This window comes from Schistosoma haematobium, chromosome 5, assembly GCF_000699445.3.
Source record: "Schistosoma haematobium chromosome 5, whole genome shotgun sequence".
Lineage (NCBI taxonomy): Eukaryota > Metazoa > Platyhelminthes > Trematoda > Strigeidida > Schistosomatidae > Schistosoma > Schistosoma haematobium.
In genome coordinates, this window is record NC_067200.1 from 9932747 (window position 1) to 9956449 (window position 23703).

The 23703-nt window shown below is 39.9% G+C and overlaps 1 protein-coding gene across 1 annotated transcript in view; it reads left to right on the forward strand.

Moving 5' to 3' along the window:
- Positions 1-574: 574 nt before the first annotated feature.
- Positions 575-23703, forward strand: part of MS3_00011123 (uncharacterized protein) — a gene marked incomplete at both ends in the record, with an annotated part of 41473 nt that continues 18344 nt past the window's right edge. Inside the window, 7 exons of the mRNA XM_051219535.1 lie at positions 575-601; positions 805-1093; positions 3112-3255; positions 4329-4520; positions 7331-7461; positions 9889-10153; positions 15985-16242. Coding sequence (XP_051064858.1) covers positions 575-601; positions 805-1093; positions 3112-3255; positions 4329-4520; positions 7331-7461; positions 9889-10153; positions 15985-16242 — 1306 coding nt within the window. The remainder of the gene's footprint in view (positions 602-804; positions 1094-3111; positions 3256-4328; positions 4521-7330; positions 7462-9888; positions 10154-15984; positions 16243-23703) is intronic.

The window sequence follows — 23703 nt, forward strand, 5'->3', positions numbered from 1 at the left end:
CAATCTTTATACATTTAAGATAAGATTTTAGTCACTTAATCTCTTCACACTCCCACTCTCCAAAAATTGTATCACACCTCATGGAAAAAACCGTCAACCTATATCTCAGTATTTGTGTAGTGGAGAGTGGAGAAAAGAAAATGTAATGACCAATTTGTCTCACTTCAATAATAATTCTAACATATTGAACATCTCCCATCGAACAGATTCTTCACTATGTTCTAACACAATTCTGTGTACGTAAGCATTATATCAACTGGTCAGTTGTTACTCTGTTTCAGCTGTTTAAATACAACAGTCAGTGGACCATAAACTGAACACTCGGTTATGTAGAAGATGAGACGACTGGGAACTTGTTTACATCCTCAATAGAACCAAATCGACATTTGGACATTTGGAATAATAGCTCGTATTGCTTATCATTCGATTCACATACTGACAACTGGTAGAGTGTTGTTGTCCGTCATTATGGTTGTTTTCTTCCACTGACTTAAAAGCCATCTCCACAAACGGGTATGCCTTTGAAGAATTATCATAACCATCTCAACATTTAGTATGAGTGCCTGCGTTTGTCATGACTGCTTCGCATATCAATGCTAAAGTAATTTTATTTCAAGCCGTCAAGAAGGGCGCGGAATATTCTCAATCAATTATGAAGTATAGAAACCGAAACTGAGAGTGAACAACTATCAAATAATTAAAGATATGTTCACAGTTGCGTACAGCGAAGCTACTACAGTCGTATAAGATGCAAAATAACAAGACTAATCACAATTCTCTTTTTCCCCACTCATCAATGACCAGGTTTTAGATAGTTTACGTTTGGGCAATCCAGATATTGCAAAAGATGCAAAATGTCACAAGGTTGTTTTCACACCAGTCACTATATTCTATTATCAAAAACGCCAAGTCGATGCAACAGGGAACTCTAGTGAAAACTCTACTCAAGGTGTACAGGCGAGTTCAGAAATACAACTCGTGTCACCCAATGCAACAGAACTTAATCAGACGGAATTCAACAACATCCTCGTAACAGGGTACAGTCAAGTGAATTCAAGCAGTGAATTGCACTTATCCAATGTAGAAACTAACGGTAAGTCAAGTGATTTGATTGTCTCGAGTTCGCACTTTTGTATATTGTGTCCGGTTTCGTTTGTTAATAAAAGACGAGAGGGAAACATACGAACACACTGTAAATTGATTTGTGAACATAGAATCAGTTAAATTGCGCTAATGATAATTGCGAACACTTATCGGATGAAAACGGTAAGTGAAGAGACCCCGAGCAATTGAGAATACAAGTCGGAGTTTAGTAGATGGAGAGAAATAGAGATAAGCAAATGAGGTAACTCGTACAAGAGAAACATAAATCTCAACAACATATCGACAACGTCCTCCACCAAGTGTTCATCAGTCTTCATGACTGTATACTGTCAATTGAAGAATTAATACTGGAAAACGTCTATACTGACTGTATGATTTAAGTGAAACAATTAAGGGATTTTCATCATGAGTTATGTAGACAATCAATGTTTTAGTTAGAATACAAAAACAAGATTGTTGGACAATATCTGTCATAAGAGCCAGTTCAGTCGTAGCCTATTGATACCCAAACACATATTATTATGATGAGTAGACTGTATCACAGAACACGATAATAAATAAGTATTATGCTAAACTATTACATTATGAGCCTTCATGTGTCTGCGGTTATGTGGAGAAGTCAACAAAATGGATTGCGATGGACAAAGCATGAATATGTGAAAATACATGTTCCCTATCATCCAACACTCCAAATACGTATTCTACATAGTTCATTTTCTTTAGAAAATTGCTTGTCGACTAACGCCATTTTACCCAGTAATAGCTCACTCACTCACTCACTCACTCACTCACTCATCGACAAAATTAATCTTCTCTTACATTTCTATAGTTGTTACACCCGACTCTACAACAATGGTCCAACTCACACAGACCAGTATACAAACTCAGTTTGAAGAGTTCACCACCAACCAACACGTCATCAGCACTGAATCACAAATCTCAACAGAATTATACAACTTCTCATCATTAGGTGAGTCCTTCATTTCTTCATTATAGTGCACCGTTATACATTCATTACAAGCTTCATGAGTAAGATAATCGATTCGGAAAATATACAAAAAAACATATATTAAGAAGACAAATCACTCGAAATAGGTTATATCTATAAAGAAAATCGAAGCAGATAAAAGATAGAGCAATACAGCGAAAAATGTCGCATGTTGCACATTACAGAATAAAATAACACGAGGTAAACGATAAAACAAATAAATGAAAATCACATAGTGAATTAAATGATGAAAAAACACATCAGACGAATCTCAATTCAAATCATACATAATATGTCATTATCAAAATACAACACACTCACTCACTACACAATCGTTTCCCACTACTCCTTCTCAACAGGTGTCCATTCCGATTCCACATCCATTCCACCAGTCACCGACATCACTCATTCAACTCAGTCTGACCAAACCACATCCACGTCACACTTGATCGACACCACGCCAACAATCTCCACTACAGCATTCCAGTCGACAGAATCAACCACACTGCAAACACCAGTCTCAACTCCAGTGTCAGTGTCAGTGTCAGTGTCAACATCACAGCACACACCAGAGTCCACATCACAGCCATCACCACAGTCTACACTAATGCAAACAGGTACGTATCCGATTTTCATTGCAACAACACACACCACACAATATAACACAACACATCTCAGAAACATCCCAAAACTCACTCACTATCACACACGCAATCACATGCACTCGCAAACACATGCAAACACACACACGCACACACATCAATAGGCTTAACAACATTCGACCAATATCACTCGACCATTTCACAACACAAATACTACCACCTAAAACACACACACACACACCATCCATCTCACTCTCACTTCCAAACGCCTCAACCCTATACACACTCACCCAATCACACTTTCACTCTCTCACACACTCACTCCTTCTCTCACTCACTCAGTCACTCACAAATTCAATCAATCACTCACTCTCTCTCTCTCTTCCTCACATACACACAATACAAATCTCATTCAAGGTGTTCAAGGAATTGCTGATATTGAATTATTACTTATTAATACTACAAATATAAATGAAAGTCTATTTATTACTGCTTTAATATATCATGGAATGAATATGAGTAGGACTTTTAATATCTATTTATTGAATATTGAAGTTAATCGTAAGTGATTCTATGCACATTATTATCTTCTTAAACATACTTTATTCTAATGTATTAGCTCATGAGTATAAACTATATTTGATGAACTAATGTAGATGAGAAGATACGAGTAAATAACAAGTGAATTTAAAACTAAACTCCATTGCACAATTAAGTGGCTATCATGACTTAGTAGCTAGGTAGATAATACTGGGTTCGAGCTTCATAGTGAACAGTAAATTTGAGATGTATGTGCATCCAGCTGATGAATCCTAAATAAGACGAAACGCGTGTTCTTGATTCCACTATTAGAAACTATACATTTTTGCTTAAAAGCATCTATAAAGCATTTTATAGAGCATCTCTGTCTTTGTAAATGATCCTTAACAATTTCCTACAATTTCCAGCAAATAATCGCCGTGAATGCATAAACCGCAACATGGTAATCTTTATTTACCAATATAACATAGAAGAAATGTCAGTGACTTCATGAACTGATGCGGTGATTTTATCTAAAAGCTCCTATCCTTTTTCCAATACACTCAAACATCCGTAAATATCATCTGTCGTGCGAACATATAACTCGTTAACAAGAGCAGTGATTGAAATAGTCTAACCAGTAGAGGATTATTTTTTTCTGGACAAACGTAAACTAATATTTTCTACTTCTTAATACATACAATCGACGTCAGGTAGTTGATAGTTATAGCCTTAAGTAAATGTAACATAACGGGAGTTTGGTAGCTTGATATTCGCCCAGAAATATATCCATGTATTCTAGTGAATGTTTACATCAATTCTATGCATGAAAATCATAACATCCATATGACTTGAATATTATCAGAGCTTAACGCAAACAATGAAAGGTAAGAGACAAGAAGATGTGCTTACATAAGCGAACAAATGACAAGGTCAAAATGTGATTTGAGAAGAATGAATAGATTGATCGCTCCAAAAACTAGAATAACCAATATGGGCTGAACATAAGACCAGTCACATCATGGTAACTGAGTTGTTTATTGTTTACATGGTAATTGAATCTCTTAGCTTTGTTGTTCATTATTTCCAATCTGCTTTTTCTCTCGTTATTTCAGTCATCTCTAATGAAACTACAATATCCACCGAAATGTCAACAAGTAAATCCACCGAAAATAAACTAGATATTTCATCAGTAACAACATCAACTCCAAGATTTATGTCAGTCGTTACCAGTCCAGAATATAATTTCATTAGTGATGGTATATCTTTTGAACCTTTTGAAAATACTCTACCTCCATTATTTGATAGTGAGTTCTTTTGTTCTGTTTGTTTGTTTGTTTGTTTTTCTTTTGGCAAAAAAATATTTCCATCATTTATGTGATGGAATGTTACATATTTAAGCGCGACTATAATTTGTGGACGAACCAATCGGAGTTGAGATAACAGATTGTAGTGGCTGTGCTTCATTAATTAATCACCCTCGAACCGTTATCGTATAATCTTCAACTATGTTTGAAATCAGAAGGCAAAAGAAGCAGCTACTACAGTTTATTTAGTAGATAATTCGGACCAGACAGCAGAGAGGCAAAATGAATGAGCAAGCGAACTACGATTGTAGCAGTAGCAAGTAGTTGTAGTAGTTAATGGGTGCAAATGTACACATATATATATGTATAGGAAAATGGATGAGTCAGCGAATAGACTAAGCAGTTAATAATGAAGCTAGCAGAATGAATACATGCGTAGGCGCTAAACAATGTTCAAGCATATGTATTTCATACAAGCATAATAATGATGATAGTACAACAAGTTGTTATGTCATGGATCACTTTGTCCATTAAATAGGTCAACAAAAGACCTTGACTGAACTAAACTCGATTGCACGTGAGTCACTATAAGATCTTGGATTTTGGTGAGAAATTCATCCATCCATTTAGTTAAATTGCGTTTACGCATTTCAGCTAATGTCAATTCGTGATATAAACCATAAATCTTACGCTTAACCATAACCATCAACTGTAAATCATAACCATCGTTTAGTCCTAGTTAGTAGGTGGACATTCTGAAGGTTAGTTTAACGTCGCACAAAAATCTTCTATAAATTATAGTATCACCATTCAAACAATAAAACAGCATTGATTTATTTATTTCAATCGACATAATTGAAAACATGTATGATATGATAATTTTCCTTGATGTGATGAGCATAAATTAGTGTTGTTAGTGGTCAAATATATCTAAATTCAGCTAAATCGTATTTCGACTGTTACTGAAATAAACATTCTATCAACCATCGTACATTTTCATCGATTTAATTCCACGATAGAGAATAACGGAATAGAATATGTCGAATACGAAAATGAATTTTGAATTCGTTTATTTTGCACACTCACTGATTCAGACAGACAATCTCAGACACGAATTGAGAGAGGTTAACCGAAATGAAACAAACCGAAACATAGTGATATGCAGCTTAGATGGCAAGTGAGCTCAATCGTTTTGGTCAGTCGTTACTTAATATCTATATTCAGAAGAAAATAATATAAAAACACTTCATGTATACTGTCATGTCCTGATAAGAATAATGAGTGGCAAATTTGGGATCCATTTATGGACCAATACTATGCGTTTATTTTTTCGTATAATTGTTATATGACTAAATTATTCATATTCATATTCCTCTCATTATAAACTTTATTTTGACCTATGAACCATTATCATAGGTCATGCCATTCTTGAATTGTGCCATAAGCCATGAAATAATAACAGGTCTCGGATCTCGTCACGAAATTCAGTCATCCATTTGACTAAATAGAGTTTTGGAATCATATCTGATGTCAGTGGGTAATGAGAACCGTAAATCTTACTCCTAACCTTAAGCATTAAGTATAATTCACAATTGCGATTCCTCACACTGGATTGTAACCCTCATTTCGTCCTAGTTATTTTAGATGCACACTGACAAAATCACTTTAGCATCACCCAAAGGCCGTCCTTAGATTATAGTCTCACCAAACTACTTCATTTGTAGATGATATTTTACATCATAAACGCATCATTATTATTACAGTTTTATGAGAAAGCGCCGTTGGTATTCAGAGTTGAAAGTTGATCACAGTAATTGTTGGCATTTCCTCGATATGGTCATGATGATGGATTGTAGTCAGCTGTGAAATCTAGGATATGAATTTCATTCTATTTAGGATTCACCAGTTGAATTTACCTGTATTCCAACACTGATATTCTCTCATTGACACGAACTCAATATCTTTCGATTTAAACGACTAACTGATGTGAACGGGGAAACAAGAAGCCCTGACAAACTACGAAAGCTGTTTATCGGGACGTTATTTTATTCAAAGCTCGTAAAACATTGACATTTATTTTTGTCCCTATTTTATTCTATAGGACATGAGCTTTCCTTCGATGTATCATTCATTGCCATGCCACTTTTTGTTCCGAGGCTATTGTAATTTAAACATAGTATTTTGCACTTTATTTTCTACCCAAATTCCCAGTTTCGGACATAAATGTATTTTTCCAAATTATTGAACGTTGTGGTCAGGTAAATCACCTAGTTATTCATGTACCTTTTTGCACTTTTCATGAATTTAGAGATTTCACATAAAAATCAGGATTACGCAATACGGCCAATAGTGTTCCAACTGTCTTATCTTCTCTTATTTGCGTACTTGCTAGCCCATCACATGCTAGAATAGTTCTCTTCTGTCTACCCCACCTCGAACTCACTTGTGCTAGCCTCAAGGTTAAACCGATCGGCCTATTGCGTCAAGGTCTTAATCTAGAGTAGACAGATCAAGGTCATAACACTAACTCATTATATTTTTAAGTAATTCACTATCTAACTTGACTCGTCAGTTTGAACAATGCATTTAGCATTTAAAGAAAGGGGTGATGGTTTTAAGTCACAGTGTGGAAATTAACTCTGAATTGCTGATATATTCAGCTGATGAATCAACAATAAAACGAAATGACAATCCTATCCTTCTATTGCTAGTGATTATCCATCTACTCTTAAAAATTACTGTATATTTCTCCGGCTATATATATATATATCTGAAAGTATTTGATATTCCAATTTCTACTTCTCATTTAGAACCTACGATAGGACAAATTGAGGCATTAATCTGCAAAGAAGAACCATGGGATTTGATGGAATGGTCAGATAATTTAAGTATACCTACAAGTGCATTTTACTTAAATTTATCATCACAAATTCAATATCTGGTAGGTATCAATATTAGTTTTTTGTATTTTTAAATTGAATATTCAAGTAAATCATCATTTCTAATTGTTTTTCGAGTTTACGTTAACATATTACTTAAGATGATTTATGAGTAATAAGTAAGGAGTCAGTGGCTGAGTGTATAACGTGATGGCGTTTGTAGCGATTGGTACTGGGTTCCAGTCACAGAGTGAACATCAACTCTGAGATGCATGTAAATCCTGCTGACGAGTCCTAAATAGAACGAAACGCGCGTCCTGGATTCCACTACTAGCCACTATCCATCATTGCTTACGAAAAGCTTGTGAATTAAGGTAATATTGAGGCACACGCACAGCATGCACATATGCCAATAACAGACTGATCAATCGCAGGCTTAAACCTTAATGGGAAGATAAAAGCCAAACAATACCAAGTGAAGAAAGATTATGTTTGTCTGATATTTACTACTGACTGGAATATATCTATAAGGATGTTATGTAACTTTAGATGTCTGATATCTGACTCCATTTGGATCGCATGAATCTTATTGAAAAATACATATAGTCAATCCTTTTATATAATTATCGACTTAATCCCCGTTAATGAATATCGCAATTAATTAATCATTCAAATGCGAGAATGTATTTTTGAATACGTATATTTTGTACATTCATTGACCAGGACAGACAATCAGACTGACGAAGCGAAGAGAAGAGAAGAGAAGAGAGCGAAGCAAAGAAGAAGACATATGAGCCAACTCGATTCAATCAAGCGTTAATCGATATTTATAGCCGAACAAAATAAGTAACAGGCATGTGATGAATAGGATAAGAAGTGCCCACATATACGCTCATATAAAATCAGTCAAGGTTGATAATTGAATAATCGACAAGATCAAGATGTGACTAAACATATGAATAGATTGGCCTATCCGGAGTCTAGAATAAGCTATATGAGTTGGTGTAGTAACCGATACTACATAACCACATCACGTATAAACTATAGCATACTCACTTATAATTAAGTTTATACACGTTCGAATTTAATGAGCCCTTTAGTTAACTTATTCACTATGCAGTGTCATTCATGGCATCAACGAATTGCTTACATCTTTAAGTTGTTATCACCATGCTTCTTAGATCAGGTATGCTTGATCACTTGTTACAGCTCATACACATATTCCTCATATCAGCCTAAAGTGGTCGATGATTCAGTCTGGTGCTTATGTTTTTGTGCTATTGAAACTTTATTCATTCATCCATTCTCATTTTCGTTCGTAGTCGCTTCATGTTCTTGGGGGCTTCGTGAACTGTGCTGTACGATAGAAGACTGAAGTCAACGCTTATTATCGTCTTTTGAAATCTATACACCGTAGGAGATATCTAATGGTAGTTGTCAGGACGAGCAATGTATAAAGTTGAAGAATTATGTTTAAGACATCCGACTGCATCTCAATCTCGAATGAAATAACATTGGTTATGATTCAGCTATTATTCCATTTTAAATATCGAAATTCTTAAGAAACTTGATTGTTTCTCCGATAGCTGAGTGACTATGGTTCGAATCATACAGGGAGCATCAATTCCATCGGTATTGAAGTTAAGCCATGTTGATGAATAACTACAAATTAAATTATCTACGATCATGATAATGTGGTGAATATATTCTAACATAAACATACTCTTCTAAAACAGGCGTCGTGTAATCCGCTTATGATGCCAAAAATCTCTGGATACTTTAGAATAAATAACTTTCCTATTTTTCTATGGACTGATATCATTTTAGTATAGGGAGAATTACTGGAGATCATTGAAATTTCATGGTATATCAACGACAAACTGATCTCAGTTAGACTACCATTAAAACGTGAAATCTTTGAGTAGCTGTTTTGCCATTAAATGTAACTCGTCAGTGCTACTTAATCCATAAACTCACTACAAGAAATTGATTTCAGGACCGTCAGAATCACGAGCGAATGCTGAACATCTGGACCACTAAGCTTCTCTCCAACAGTGTTATTGTCTAACTTCGCTACATTCACGATATGCGGCTTTGATTCTTCTACTGTTTACATAAGCTTATTTTCTTTATTCGAAAATAATTTTGGACAAATTCGATGTTCAAAATCATGAGGGTTATTTTATGACAATGTTTTGATGGCGCACATTAAGCTTTGGTATATTGTTTTAGGGCTATCAGTGATTTAATGGGAAGCATAGACTTTTTGTATTTAATTCACTTGATATTGTTTTACTTGAATCTTCCCATTAGTGTTTAGGATTGAAATTGACCAGTCACTAATTGTTATATGTGCATACTGTGCGTATTGCCTCGATATCCATCTTTGCTTTTTGTATTTAGTTTTTAGTTGAATTATTTTAAACTGATCGATCATTTGAACATTTGATTGCATAACTGAAATATCTTTTTCTTTCCTTAATGATTAGGTTACTAAAAGTGTACAATTAGCGAATGTTCAAATTTCATTCTCGTTCAAAATTCTGAACGTCACGTTCGAAAAATACATGATTCAACTTGGATTCATGGAAAACTTTCGAATGATCGACTGTATCTTCATGAAAATGACGGTGGAAATGAGATCATTGGAAGCTTCACTATTATCCGATAAGGAATTAACGCAGATTTTCATTGAAGGATGGGAAAAGTTGAATGTTACGAGTGGACCAAAGTTGGTTGACATTGAATTCACTCGTAAGTTGATGATATCATATTATGCGAGAAAACGTCTTCTGATAGACTGTAAATGTCTGCTCACTAGTATATTAATTTAAACAATTCCCTCATGTTCCAGTGAGAATTCGTGACTAGTAAAATTTGGTCATGTCAGAAGTAGAACAATTGTGTAGAATATCAGGGAAGGATAATCATTTTGTAGTTCAAATTGATTGAAGTGATAATTCTAGCAGTAAACATAGAGTCAACCGTCTTGATACTTATACATTCATCCCTAGACTCGAAAGATTTGGTTTTGATCCCAATTTAAGTCATGAATGTGCACTGACGTGGCTTATTATACGAGGATTGAACAGCATTCAATTGATTCCTGATATTCAGTTGTGCATTGACAACGATTAATCTGTGACGAAAGCAACCTAAATATTAAAAATCAGTCTTAAGTAAATCCAACTTTTCAATGGAAATCTGGTCTGAGTATGCGGTAGAAATATGAATATACAGAAAAAATATCGAATATATAAATGAAAATATAGTTCTCCGGTTAACTCAGTATTGAAAAAGATCAGACAATAATACTGATAACAGCGAAAATAAGTATTTTTCATAGTAAGTACACGAATTCTAAAGCTGATTGATGAAATTGCGTATAATAAAACAGGACAACGGAGAAGGTGAAAACGATGAGCACATTAAGAAACAATGGTTCTCATGCATTCGATAGAAACACAACACAAAATATCCAACTAATATTGCCACCACACTCACCACTCATCTCCCTCTCACATCCACACGCGTCAAACATCAACACAATCAATCACGCTCGCACTCATTCAATCAATCAATCAATCAATCAATCAATCACTCTCTACATCTCTGTCTCTCTTTTCCTCTCTCTCTGTCACTCAAACACAAAACACACACACTGTCTGTCAGTCAACACGTCGATCACACAATCGACAAGTCGATAATTCCATCAACCAGTCTGTCAATCACTCGCAACACCACTAATCCAAACCTTGTTTACAACTCTAATCCACTATATATCTCTCTATCACCCTCGCACACACACAAACGACTTGTCAACATGAAAACACTCGAATCGCAACACTCTCACATGCAACACACACTATCCATCTCATATTGCCACCACACTCACCACTCATCTCCCTCTCACATCCACACGCGTCAAACATCAACACAATCAATCACGCTCGCACTCATTCAATCAATCAATCACTCTCTACATCTCTGTCTCTCTCTTCCTCTCTCTCTGTCACACAAACCCACACACACTGTCTGTCAGTCAACACGTCGATAACTCAATCAACAAGTCGATAATTCCATCAACCAGTCTGTCAATCACTCGCAACACCACTAATCCAAACCTTGTCTACAACTCTCATCCACTATCTCTCTCTCTCACTCTCTCTCACACACACACACATTTATTCACTAATAACAACCAATACACACACCCCATTATGCACACTTCTACTCACTCATCACTCATCACTCATCACTCCTCAATCCTCACTCCTCACTCCTCACACTACTCTCAATTCATCTCATGCATTCTGTGTCGTCATCATCCACACATACAAAACACACTCACTCTCTACACATTCATTTCCCACTACTCCTTCTCAAAAGGTGTCCATTCCGATTCCACATCCATTCCACCAGTCACCGACATCACTCATTCAACTCAGTCTGACCAAACCACATCCACGTCACACTTGATCGACACCACGCCAACAATCTCCACTACAGCATTCCAGTCGACAGAATCAACCACACTGCAAACACCAGTCTCAACTCCTGTGTCAGTGTCAGTGTCAGTGTCAACATCACAACACACACCAGAGTCCACTTCACAGCCATCACCACAGTCTACACTAATGCAAACAGGTACGTATCCGATTTTCATTGCACCAACACACAACACAACACATTATGCCACAATTCTCATAAACATCACTAACCTCATTCACTCACTAACACAACGACTCACTCTCACAGATGCACGCATCCACACACACACACACACACAAACGATTACCATAATACTACCAATACCACTCACCATTTCGCAACCGAACTACTCGTCTCTCTCTCACACACACTCAAAAGACTTGTCAACATGAAAACACTCGAATCGCAACACTCTCACATGCAACACACACTATCCATCTCATATTGCCACGACACTCATCACTCATCTCCCTCTCACATCCACACGCGTCAAACATCAACACAATCAATCACGCTCGCACTCATTCAATCAATCAATCAATCACTCTCTACATCTCTGTCTCTCTCTTCCTCTCTCTCTGTCACACAAACACAAACACACACACACACTGTCTGTCAGTCAACACGTCGATCACTCAATCAACAAGTCGATAATTCCATCAACCAGTCTGTCAAACACTCGCAACACCACTAATCCAAACCTTGTCTACAACTCTCATCCACTATCTCTCTCCCTCTCTCTCACACACACACATTGATTCACTAATAACAACAAACACACACACCCCATTATGCACAAACTACTCACCACTCACTCATCACTCATAACTCCTCACTCCTCACTCCTCACACTACTCTCAATTCATCTCATGCATTCTGTGTCGTCATCATCCACACATACAAAACACACTCACTCTCTACACATTCATTTCCCACTACTCCTTCTCAACAGGTGTCCATTCCGATTCCACATCCATTCCACCAGTCACCGACATCACTCATTCAACTCAGTCTGACCAAACCACATCCACGTCACACTTGATCGACACCACGCCAACAATCTCCACTACAGCATTCCAGTCGACAGAATCAACCACACTGCAAACACCAGTCTCAACTCCTGTGTCAGTGTCAGTGTCAGTGTCAACATCACAACACACACCAGAGTCCACATCACAGCCATCACCACAGTCTACACTAATGCAAACAGGTACGTATCCGATTTTCATTGCACCAACACACAACACAACACATTATGCCACAATTCTCATAAACATCACTAACCTCATTCACTCACTAACACAACGACTCACTCTCACAGATGCACGCATCACACACACACACACACACAAACGATTACCATAATACTACCAACACCACTCCACCATTTCGCAACCGAACTACTCGCTCTCTCTCTCACACACACTCAAAAGACTTGTCAACATGAAAACACTCGAATCGCAACACTCTCACATTCAACACACACTATCCATCTCATATTGCCACCACACTCACCACTCATCTCCCTCTCACATCCACACGCGTCAAACATCAACACAATCAATCACGCTCGCACTCATTCAATCAATCAATCAATCAATCAATCACTCTCTACATCTCTGTCTCTCTCTTCCTCTCTCTTCCTCTCTCTCTGTCACACAAACACAACACACACACACACTGTCTGTCAGTCAACACGTCGATCACTCAATCAACAAGTCGATAATTCCATCAACCAGTCTGTCAATCACTCGCAACACCACTAATCCAAACCTTGTCTACAACTCTCATCCACCATCTCTCTCTCTCTCTCTCTCTCTCTCACACACACACACATTGATTCACTAATAACAACAAATACTCACACCACATTATGCACACTTCTCCTCACCCTCACTCATCACTCATCACTCCTCAATCCTCACTCCTCACACTACTCTCAATTCATCTCATGCATTCTGTGTCGTCATCATCCACACATACAAAACACACTCACTCTCTACACATTCATTTCCCACTACTCCTTCTCAACAGGTGTCCATTCCGATTCCACATCCATTCCACCAGTCACCGACATCACTCATTCAACTCAGTCTGACCAAACCACATCCACGTCACACTTGATCGACACCACGCCAACAATCTCCACTACAGCATTCCAGTCGACAGAATCAACCACACTGCAAACACCAGTCTCAACTCCTGTGTCAGTGTCAGTGTCAGTGTCAACATCACAACACACACCAGAGTCCACATCACAGCCATCACCACAGTCTACACTAATGCAAACAGGTACGTATCCGATTTTCATTGCACCAACACACAACACAACACATTATGCCACAATTCTCATAAACATCACTAACCTCATTCACTCACTAACACAACGACTCACTCTCACAGATGCACGCATCCACACACACACACACACACAAACGATTACCATAATACTACCAATACCACTCCACCATTTCACAACACACACTATCCATCTCATATTGCCACCACACTCACCACTCATCTCCCTCTCACATCCACACGCGTCAAACATCAACACAATCAATCACGCTCGCACTCATTCAATCAATCAATCAATCACTCTCTACATCTCAGTCTCTCTCTTCTCTCTCTCTGTCACACAAACACAAACACACACACACACTGTCTGTCAGTCAACACGTCGATCACTCAATCAACAAGTCGATAATTCCATCAACCAGTCTGTCAAACACTCGCAACACCACTAATCCAAACCTTGTCTACAACTCTCATCCACTATCTCTCTCCCTCTCTCTCACACACACACATTGATTCACTAATAACAACAAACACACACACCCCATTATGCACAAAACTACTCACCACTCACTCATCACTCATCACTCCTCAATCCTCACTCCTCACTCCTCACACTACTCTCAATTCATCTCATGCATTCTGTGTCGTCATCATCCACACATACAAAACACACTCACTCTCTACACATTCATTTCCCACTACTCCTTCTCAACAGGTGTCCATTCCGATTCCACATCCATTCCACCAGTCACCGACATCACTCATTCAACTCAGTCTGACCAAACCACATCCACGTCACACTTGATCGACACCACGCCAACAATCTCCACTACAGCATTCCAGTCGACAGAATCAACCACACTGCAAACACCAGTCTCAACTCCTGTGTCAGTGTCAGTGTCAGTGTCAACATCACAACACACACCAGAGTCCACATCACAGCCATCACCACAGTCTACACTAATGCAAACAGGTACGTATCCGATTTTCATTGCACAACACACAACACAACACATTATGCCACAATTCTCATAAACATCACTAACCTCATTCACTCACTAACACAACGACTCACTCTCACAGATGCACGCATCCACACACACACACACACACAAACGATTACCATAATACTACCAATACCACTCCACCATTTCGCAACCGAACTACTCGCTCTCTCTCTCACACACACTCAAAAGACTTGTCAACATGAAAACACTCGAATCAACACTCTCACATGCAACACACACTATCCATCTCATATTGCCACCACACTCACCACTCATCTCCTCTCACATCCACACGCGTCAAACATCAACACAATCAATCACGCTCGCACTCATTCAATCAATCAATCAATCAATCAATCACTCTCTACATCTCTGTCTCTCTCTTCCTCTCTCTTCTGTGTCTCTGTCACACAAACACAACACACACACACACTGTCTGTCAGTCAACACGTCGATCACTCAATCAACAAGTCGATAATTCCATCAACCAGTCTGTCAATCACTCGCAACACCACTAATCCAAACCTTGTCTACAACTCTCATCCACCATCTCTCTCTCTCTCTCTCTCTCTCACACACACACATTGATTCACTAATAACAACAAATACACACACCACATTATGCACACTTCTCCTCACCCCTCACTCATCACTCATCACTCCTCAATCCTCACTCCTCACTCCTCACACTACTCTCAATTCATCTCATGCATTCTGTGTCGTCATCATCCACACATACAAAACACACTCACTCTCTACACATTCATTTCCACTACTCCTTCTCAACAGGTGTCCATTCCGATTCCACATCCATTCCACCAGTCACCGACATCACTCATTCAACTCAGTCTGACCAAACCACATCCACGTCACACTTGATCGACACCACGCCAACAATCTCCACTACAGCATTCCAGTCGACAGAATCAACCACACTGCAAACACCAGTCTCAACTCCTGTGTCAGTGTCAGTGTCAGTGTCAACATCACAACACACACCAGAGTCCACATCACAGCCATCACCACAGTCTACACTAATGCAAACAGGTACGTATCCGATTTTCATTGCACCAACACACAACACAACACATTATGCCACAATTCTCATAAACATCACTAACCTCATTCACTCACTAACACAATGACTCACTCTCACAGATGCACGCATCCACACACACACACACACACAAACGATTACCATAATACTACCAATACCACTCCACCATTTCACAACACACACTATCCATCTCATATTGCCACCACACTCACCACTCATCTCCCTCTCACATCCACACGCGTCAAACATCAACACAATCAATCACGCTCGCACTCATTCAATCAATCAATCAATCAATCAATCACTCTCTACATCTCTGTCTCTCTCTTCCTCTATCTCTGTCACACATACACAAACACACACACACTGTCTGTCAGTCAACACGTCGATCACTCAATCAACAAGTCGATAATTCCATCAACCAGTCTGTCAATCACTCGCAACACCACTAATCCAAACCTTGTCTACAACTCTCATCCACTATCTCTCCTCTCTCTCTCTCACACACACACACATTGATTCACTAATAACAACAAATACACACACCCCATTATGCACACTTCTCCTCACCCTCACTCATCACTCATCACTCATCACTCCTCAATCCTCACTCCTCACTCCTCACACTACTCTCAATTCATCTCATGCATTCTGTGTCGTCATCATCCACACATACAAAACACACTCACTCTCTACACATTCATTTCCCACTACTCCTTCTCAACAGGTGTCCATTCCGATTCCACATCCATTCCACCAGTCACCGACATCACTCATTCAACTCAGTCTGACCAAACCACATCCACGTCACACTTGATCGACACCACGCCAACAATCTCCACTACAGCATTCCAGTCGACAGAATCAACCACACTGCAAACACCAGTCTCAACTCCTGTGTCAGTGTCAGTGTCAGTGTCAACATCACAGCACACACCAGAGTCCACATCACAGCCATCACCACAGTCTACACTAATGCAAACAGGTACGTATCCGATTTTCATTGCAACAACACACACACAACACATTATGCCACAATTCTCATAAACATCACTAACCTCATTCACTCACTAACACAATGACTCACTCTCACAGATGCACGCATCCACACACACACACACAAACGATTACCATAATACTACCAACACCACTCCACAATTTCGCAACCGAACTACTCCCTCTCTCTCACACACACTCAAAGACTTGTCAACATGAAAACACTCGAATCCAACACTCTCACATGCAACACACACTATCCATCTCATATTGCCACCACACTCACCACTCATCTCCCTCTCACATCACACGCGTCAAACATCAACACAATCAATCACGCTCACTCATTCAATCAATCAATCAATCAATCAATCACTCTCTACATCTCTGTCTCTCTCTTCCTATCTGTGTCACACAAACACAAACACACACACACTGTCTCTCAGTCACACGTCGATCACTCAATCAACAAGTCGATAATTCCATCAACCAGTCTGTCAATCACTCGCAACACCACTAATCCAAACCTTGTCTACAACTCTCATCCACTATCTCTCCTCTCTCTCTCTCCACACACACACACATTGATTCACTAATAACAACAAATACACACACCCCATTATGCACACTTCTCCTCACCCTCACTCATCACTCATCACTCATCACTCCTCAATCCTCACTCCTCACTCCTCACACTACTCTCAATTCATCTCATGCATTCTGTGTCGTCATCATCCACACATACAAAACACACTCACTCTCTACACATTCATTTCCCACTACTCCTTCTCAACAGGTGTCCATTCCGATTCCACATCCATTCCACCAGTCACCGACATCACTCATTCAACTCAGTCTGACCAAACCACATCCACGTCACACTTGATCGACACCACGCCAACAATCTCCACTACAGCATTCCAGTCGACAGAATCAACCACACTGCAAACACCAGTCTCAACTCCTGTGTCAGTGTCAGTGTCAGTGTCAACATCACAACACACACCAGAGTCCACATCACAGCCATCACCACAGTCTACACTAATGCAAACAGGTACGTATCCGATTTTCATTGCACCAACACACAACACAACACATTATGCCACAATTCTCATAAACATCACTAACCTCATTCACTCACTAACACAATGACTCACTCTCACAGATGCACGCATCACACACACACACACACACAAACGATTACCATAATACTACCAATACCACTCACCATTTCACAACACACACTATCCATCTCATATTGCCACCACACTCACCACTCATCTCCCTCTCACATCCACACGCGTCAAACATCAACACAATCAATCACGCTCGCACTCATTCAATCAATCAATCAATCAATCAATCACTCTCTACATCTCTGTCTCTCTCTTCCTCTCTCTCTGTCACACAAACACAAACACACACACACTGTCTCTCAGTCACCACGTCGATCACTCAATCAACAAGTCAATAATTCCATCAACCAGTCTGTCAATCACTCGCAACACCACTAATCCAAACCTTGTCTACAACTCTCATCCACTATCTCTCCTCTCTCTCTCTCACACACACACATTGATTCACTAATAACAACAAATACACACACCCCATTATGCACACAACTACCCACCACTCACTCATCACTCATCACTCATCACTCATCACTCCTCACTCATCACTCCTCACACTACTCTCAATTCATCTCATGCATTCTGTGTCGTCATCATCCACACATACAAAACACACTCACTCTCTACACATTCATTTCCCACTACTCCTTCTCAACAGGTGTCCATTCCGATTCCACATCCATTCCACCAGTCACCGACATCACTCATTCAACTCAGTCTGACCAAACCACATCCACGTCACACTTGATCGACACCACGCCAACAATCTCCACTACAGCATTCCAGTCGACAGAATCAACCACACTGCAAACACCAGTCTCAACTCCAGTCTCAGTGTCAGTGTCAACATCACAGCACACACCAGAGTCCACATCACAGCCATCAACACAGTCTACACTAATGCAAACAGGTACGTATCCGATTTTCATTGCACCAACACACAACACAACACATTATGCCACAATTCTCATAAACATCACTAACCTCATTCACTCACTAACAAAATGACTCACTCTCACAGATGCACGCATCCACACACACACACACACACACACAAACGATTACCATAATACTACCAATACCACTCCACCATTTCACAACACACACTATCCATCTCATATTGCCACCACACACACCACTCATCTCCTCTCACATCCACACGCGTCAAACATCAACACAATCAATCACGCTCGCACTCATTCAATCAATCAATCAATCAATCAATCACTCTCTACATCTCTGTCTCTCTCTTCCTCTCTCTCTGTCACACAAACACAAACACACACACACTGTCTGTCAGTCAACACGTCGATCACTCAACCAACAAGTCAATAATTCCATCAACCAGTCTGTCAATCACTCGCAACACCACTAATCCAAACCTTGTCTACAACTCTCATCCACATCTCTCTCCTCTCTCTCTCTCACACACACACATTGATTCACTAATAACAACAAATACACACACCATTATGCACACATCTACTCACTCATCACTCATCACTCATCACTCATCACTCATCACGCATCACTCATCACTCCTCACACTACTCTCAATTCATCTCATGCATTCTGTGTCGTCACCATACACATACAAAACACACTCACTCTCTACACATTCATTTCCCACTACTCCTTCTCAACAGGTGTCCATTCCGATTCCACATCCATTCCACCAGTCACCGACATCACTCATTCAACTCAGTCTGACCAAACCACATCCACGTCACACTTGATCGACACCACGCCAACAATCTCCACTACAGCATTCCAGTCGACAGAATCAACCACACTGCAAACACCAGTCTCAACTCCTGTGTCAGTGTCAGTGTCAGTGTCAACATCACACACACACCAGAGTCCACATCACAGCCATCACCACAGTCTACACTAATGCAAACAGGTACGTATCCGATTTTCATTGCACCAACACACAACACAACACATTATGCCACAATTCTCATAAACATCACTAACCTCATTCACTCACTAACACAATGATCACTCACTCTCACAGATGCACGCATCCACACACACACACACAAACGATTACCATAATACTACCAACACCACTCCACAATTTCGCAACCAAATACTATTTGCTCACTCTCTCACACACACTCAAAGACTTGTCAACATGAAAACACTCGAATCGCAACACTCTCACATGCAACACACACTATCCATCTCATATTGCCACCACACTCACCACTCATCTCCCTCTCACATCCACACGCGTCAAACATCAACACAATCAATCACGCTCGCACTCATTCAATCAATCAATCAATCAATCAATCACTCTCTACATCTCTGTCTCTCTCTTCCTCTATGTCTGTCACACAAACACAAACACACACACACACTGTCTGTCAGTCAACACGTCGATCACTCAACCAACAAGTCGATAATTCCATCAACCAGTCTGTCAATCACTCGCAACACCACTAATCCAAACCTTGTCTACAACTCTCATCCACTATCTCTCTCTCTCTCTCTCTCTCACACACACACATTGATTCACTAATAACAACAAATACACACACCCCATTATGCACACTTCTCCTCACCCCTCACTCATCACTCATCACTCCTCAATCCTCACTCCTCACTCCTCACACTACTCTCAATTCATCTCATGCATTCTGTGTCGTCATCATCCACACATACAAAACACACTCACTCTCTACACATTCATTTCCCACTACTCCTTCTCAACAGGTGTCCATTCCGATTCCACATCCATTCCACCAGTCACCGACATCACTCATTCAACTCAGTCTGACCAAACCACATCCACGTCACACTTGATCGACACCACGCCAACAATCTCCACTACAGCATTCCAGTCGACAGAATCAACCACACTGCAAACACCAGTCTCAACTCCTGTGTCAGTGTCAGTGTCAGTGTCAACATCACACACACACCAGAGTCCACATCACAGCCATCACCACAGTCTACACTAATGCAAACAGGTACGTATCCGATTTTCATTGCACCAACACACAACACAACACATTATGCCACAATTCTCATAAACATCACTAACCTCATTCACTCACTAACACAATGACTCACTCTCACAGATGCAAGCATGCACACACACACACACACACAAACGATTACCGTAATACTACCAATACCACTCCACATTTCACAACCGAACTATTTGCTCTCTCTCTACACACACACACACAAACGACTTGTCAACACGAAAACACTCAATCGCAACACTCTCACATGCAACACACTATCCATCTCATATTGCCACCACACTCACCACTCATCTCTCTCACATCACACGCGTCAAACATCAACACAATCAATCACGCTCACTCATTCAATCAATCAATCAATCAATCAATCAATCTCTCTCTACATCTCTGTCTCTCTCTTGTGTGTGTGTGTCACACAAACACAAAACACACACACTGTCTCTCAGTCACACGTCGATCACTCAATCAACAAGTCAATAATTCCATCAACCAGTCTGTCAATCACTCGCAACACCACTAATCCAAACCTTGTCTACAACTCTCATCCACTTCTCTCTCTCTCTCTCTCTCTCACACACACACATTGATTCACTAATAACAACAAATACACACACCCCATTATGCACACTTCTCCACACACCTCACTCCTCACTCCTCACACTACTCTCAATTCATCTCATGCATTCTGTGTCGTCATCATCCACACATACAAAACACACTCACTCTCTACACATTCATTTCCCACTACTCCTTCTCAACAGGTGTCCATTCCGATTCCACATCCATTCCACCAGTCACCGACATCACTCATTCAACTCAGTCTGACCAAACCACATCCACGTCACACTTGATCGACACCACGCCAACAATCTCCACTACAGCATTCCAGTCGACAGAATCAACCACACTGCAAACACCAGTCTCAACTCCTGTGTCAGTGTCAGTGTCAGTGTCAACATCACAACACACACCAGAGTCCACATCACAGCCATCACCACAGTCTACACTAATGCAAACAGGTACGTATCCGATTTTCATTGCAACAACACACAACACAACACATTATGCCACAATTCTCATAAACATCACTAACCTCATTCACTCACTAACACAATGACTCACTCTCACAGATGCACGCATCCACACACACACACACACACAAACGATTACCATAATACTACCAATACCACTCCACCATTTCACAACACACACTATCCATCTCATATTGCACACCACACTCACCACTCATCTCCTCTCACATCCACACGCGTCAAACATCAACACAATCAATCACTCTCTCACACTCATTCAATCAATCAATCAATCAATCAATCAATCACTCTCTACATCTCTGTCTCTCTCTTCTCTCTCTCTGTCACACAAACACAAACACACACACACTGTCTCTCAGTCAACACGTCGATCACTCAACCAACAAGTCAATAATTCCATCAACCAGTCTGTCAATCACTCGCAACACCACTAATCCAAACCTTGTCTACAACTCTCATCCACTATCTCTCACTCTCTCTCTCTCACACACACACATTGATTCACTAATAACAACAAATACACACACCCCATTATGCACACAACTACCCACCACTCACTCATCACTCATCACTCATCACTCATCACTCCTCACACTACTCTCAATTCATCTCATGCATTCTGTGTCGTCATCATACACATACAAAACACACTCACTCTCTACACATTCATTTCCCACTACTCCTTCTCAACAGGTGTCCATTCCGATTCCACATCCATTCCACCAGTCACCGACATCACTCATTCAACTCAGTCTGACCAAACCACATCCACGTCACACTTGATCGACACCACGCCAACAATCTCCACTACAGCATTCCAGTCGACAGAATCAACCACACTGCAAACACCAGTCTCAACTCCTGTGTCAGTGTCAGTGTCAGTGTCAACATCACAACACACACCAGAGTCCACATCACAGCCATCACCACAGTCTACACTAATGCAAACAGGTACGTATCCGATTTTCATTGCACCAACACACAACACAACACATTATACCAAAATTCTCATAAACATCACTAACACAATGACTCACTCTCACAGATGCACGCATCACACACACACACAAACGATTACCATAATACTACCAATACCACTCCACAATTTCACAACACACACTATCCATCTCATATTGCCACACACACACCACTCATCTCCTCTCACATCCCACGCGTCAAACATCAACACAATCAATCACGCTCGCACTCATTCAATCAATCAATCAATCAATCAATCAATCACTCTCTACATCTCTCTCTCTCTCCTCTCTCTC